The following is a 3,353-nucleotide window of genomic DNA, read 5'->3' on the forward strand; positions in this document are numbered from 1 at the left end:
TGCTATTAAATCTGAAAAAAGTCCTTACATAGAAAGAAAACATGAAGCTTCTAACGCCAACATGAAGGATGGTTTAAAGCTGAAGTATTATGCCAAAAACCTGAAGCAGAGGTGAAACATGGTCTTTCTCCCTCACTGTGGCTTTCTACCGGTCCTTTTATACTTTTCAAAGTCAACAAGCGTCCATGTGACAAAGAGGTAACCGGGTTATCCTTTTATTTTATCCAAAGCGACCAATTAAACTTGACAAACTTTATTTATTCATAAAGCATGGAAGTGGGTTAAAGGAATGGATGAACAAATTTGAAACATATTATTGGATTAATATGTGATTTTCTCTATATTCCACACAGGGATGAGCATATGGACCGGGGAACCGGTCGGGCCGGGACCAAGACGATATTCTTGTGGATTTTTTGAACCGAAACCGGTAGAACCGGCAAAAACCGAAATTGTATGTTGCTATTTCTCAAGGACCGGTTCCAACATTGAATACTCGGCAAAAACCGAAATTGTATGTTGCTATTTCTCGAGGTCCGGTTCGGTTCCTACTTTCCACCAAATTCAGTTCCGAGGTCGGTTCCTTTCCTCATCTATTTCCACATCTAATTTTATTTTAATTTAATAGAAAAAAAAAACAAACAAAATGTGCATTTTAAGTTTACAATTTTGTGCACAACCGCAAAATTCCGGTTTGATATTCTTGCTACGAATTTTGCGATGGAGATGCTGTGAACAAACGATTTGTCGGGAAGTGAGACCATTATCGGATTCATCAAATGAGTGCTGCTAAGAACATGATGTAAACCCTCAACTAAGTGAGGATCGAAAGAGATTGAACTGGTGGAATCAAACGCACAGACCCTGAATTCTCTGCGCGAAAAAACTATCGAAGAATGGGAACTTTTCCGGTTTCATCATCAAGAATCTTCTCTTCGAGATTCAATCAAATCCCCAATTCAGTTCACTCGTTTATCGATCCTGTTAAACCCTATAATTTCACTTCAAATTCTCAACATCATCGTCCTGGTCAATTTAGCCTTACTACTAGCAATCCTGTGTGTTTATGTTTGAAGTCGAGATTATCATGCCGCAGTACTACCACAAAAGCAGCGCTATCAGAAATCTCTTATCAGAATCTGACATACTCCAAGATCGGTGCATCATCAACCGGTCCTATTCCATCTTCCCAGCTCCTCGAAAGCGTCGAAATCGCTGCCAAAACCGGTGCCGAGGTTTAAACAATCCTATCTCTGAATCTCTCTCACGATACTAGGGCACTTGAAATTGAGTACCTTCTATTGCTCTACAATAAATTAGATCCCCTTTCTCATGAATTCTTGCTTATATATTTATTTGTATTCCCAGGTTGTGATGGAAGCTGTAAATAAGCCTAGAAACATCAGCTATAAAGGACTCACTGATTTAGTTACCGAGTATGTCTACAAATTTCCTTCTTCTACACACACATTAACTTCTTTGAATTCTTCCATGGTGTATAATGGAGATTTAGTTATTGCTTACATACAGCACAGATAAAATGAGCGAGGCAGCCATTCTTAATGTCGTAAGGAAGAATTTCCCAGATCATCTTATTCTAGGGGAAGAAGGAGGTGTCATTGGAGATTCATCTTCTGATTATCTTTGGTGCATAGACCCTTTGGGTATGTAATTCAACTTTTTTTTTTTTTTTTTTTTTTTTAATTTTTTTTTTTACATTGACTTGAAATATATATACTCATTTCTTTCAAATATATAGATGGGACAACAAATTTTGCTCATGGGTATCCAAGCTTTGCAGTCTCTGTAGGAGTGCTTTTCAAAGGAAAGCCTGCAGCAGCTGCTGTGGTATATATATCATTAACCATTAAACCTATTTAACTTTTTTAATTTAATGGCTTAAATTTACAAAATATTTTTTATAATTGTTATTGAGCTTCTTTACATTTTTGTTGGTAGGTAGAGTTTGTTGGAGGTGCCATGTGTTGGAACACACGCACATTTTCTGCGGTTTCTGGTATGAAGTAATTAAATTATTTCGGTGAATGTATTTATAATAATAATTAATTAAGCATAAATTAAAAAGTGAGTATTTTAAATTTTTATGTAATTTTAGGTGGAGGTGCATTTTGTAATGGGCAAAAAATTCATGTTAGTCAGACTGATAAGGTTGAACGATCTCTACTGGTGACCGGGTTTGGATACGAACATGATGATCCATGGGCTGCTAATATGAACTTATTCAAAGAATTTACTGACATCAGTCGGGTAAAATATTTTATTATTATTATTATTATTATTATTATTTTTCATTTTGTGATTTTTATGATAAGGATTGAGTTTTTTTTAGGGTGTGAGAAGATTAGGTGCAGCTGCTGTGGATATGTGCCACGTGGCTCTGGGCATTGTAGAAGCATATTGGGAGTTTCGTCTCAAGCCATGGGATATGGCTGCTGGTGTTTTGGTAAATGCTAGTATTTAATTATTTATCCTCAAAATTAGCTTAAAAACTCTATTTTAATTTTTAATTTTTTTTTTTTTTTTTAAAATCGAGCAGATAGTTGAAGAAGCTGGTGGGACAGTTTCTTGTATGGATGGTGGAAAATTTACTGTGTTTGACAGATCGCTTTTGGTTTCAAATGGTGTATTGCATGCTAAGGTATGTTTTTCAATTTACATGTATGAATTAGTTAAATGCAAAAAATAAAAACGTACTTTTATTTATTTATTTATTGATTTATTTTAAACTTATGTTGTAATCGAAGTGCTAACTTTGAATTGTAGCTTTTGGAGAAAATTGGTAGTGCTACAGAGGAACTTAAAGGCAAGGGGATTGATTTCTCTTTATGGTATAAGCCAGATGATTATAACACAGAATTATGATTAACATAAGACTAATACGGCTTATTGTTATTTGTTTGTTTTAATTTTCTTTTTTATTTATTTACTTTTGACTGCATTGTAGAGTTATAAGCAAAATATATTTTGTACTTTTTCTTGTCCTCCTATGTATACTACTTTATATCTATCAATAAGCATACATCGCTATAAGTTTCTTCATGAAAATTGGCATGAATGATGAATGCATCTTATCATCTTACAAGGAGTTGATTATCATGATATATCATAAATTTTCGTGCCTTGTTGCCAATCAATATAATCTCAAAACTCAAACAGAAGTTTAAATATATTGCCGTTAATATACTTATGAGCTATAAAGTCCAAATGGATAATATAGATCATTAAATAGCAAATATGATCGAATCATTATAAGACAAATAGGAGTTTGGGTATATGGATAATAGTAACTTGTTAATCATAAAGCCCACAAGCCTAAAATGTATAATTAATTA

At 33.9% G+C, this 3,353-nt stretch overlaps 1 protein-coding gene across 1 annotated transcript; it reads left to right on the top strand.

The window, feature by feature from the left end:
• Positions 1 to 676: 676 nt before the first annotated feature.
• Positions 677 to 3,066, top strand: LOC111902899 (phosphatase IMPL1, chloroplastic). The gene is made up of 9 exons (XM_023898700.3): positions 677 to 1,235; positions 1,369 to 1,436; positions 1,531 to 1,664; positions 1,760 to 1,848; positions 1,960 to 2,017; positions 2,117 to 2,268; positions 2,351 to 2,464; positions 2,558 to 2,659; positions 2,785 to 3,066. The coding sequence occupies exons 1-9, from the start codon at positions 897 to 899 to the stop codon at positions 2,881 to 2,883; spliced, it is 1,155 nt and encodes a 384-aa protein (XP_023754468.1). The 5' UTR covers positions 677 to 896; the 3' UTR covers positions 2,884 to 3,066.
• Positions 3,067 to 3,353: the final 287 nt, after the last annotated feature.

The sequence above is a fragment of the Lactuca sativa genome, chromosome 5 (assembly GCF_002870075.4).
Source record: "Lactuca sativa cultivar Salinas chromosome 5, Lsat_Salinas_v11, whole genome shotgun sequence".
NCBI classification, from domain to species: Eukaryota; Viridiplantae; Streptophyta; class Magnoliopsida; order Asterales; family Asteraceae; genus Lactuca; species Lactuca sativa.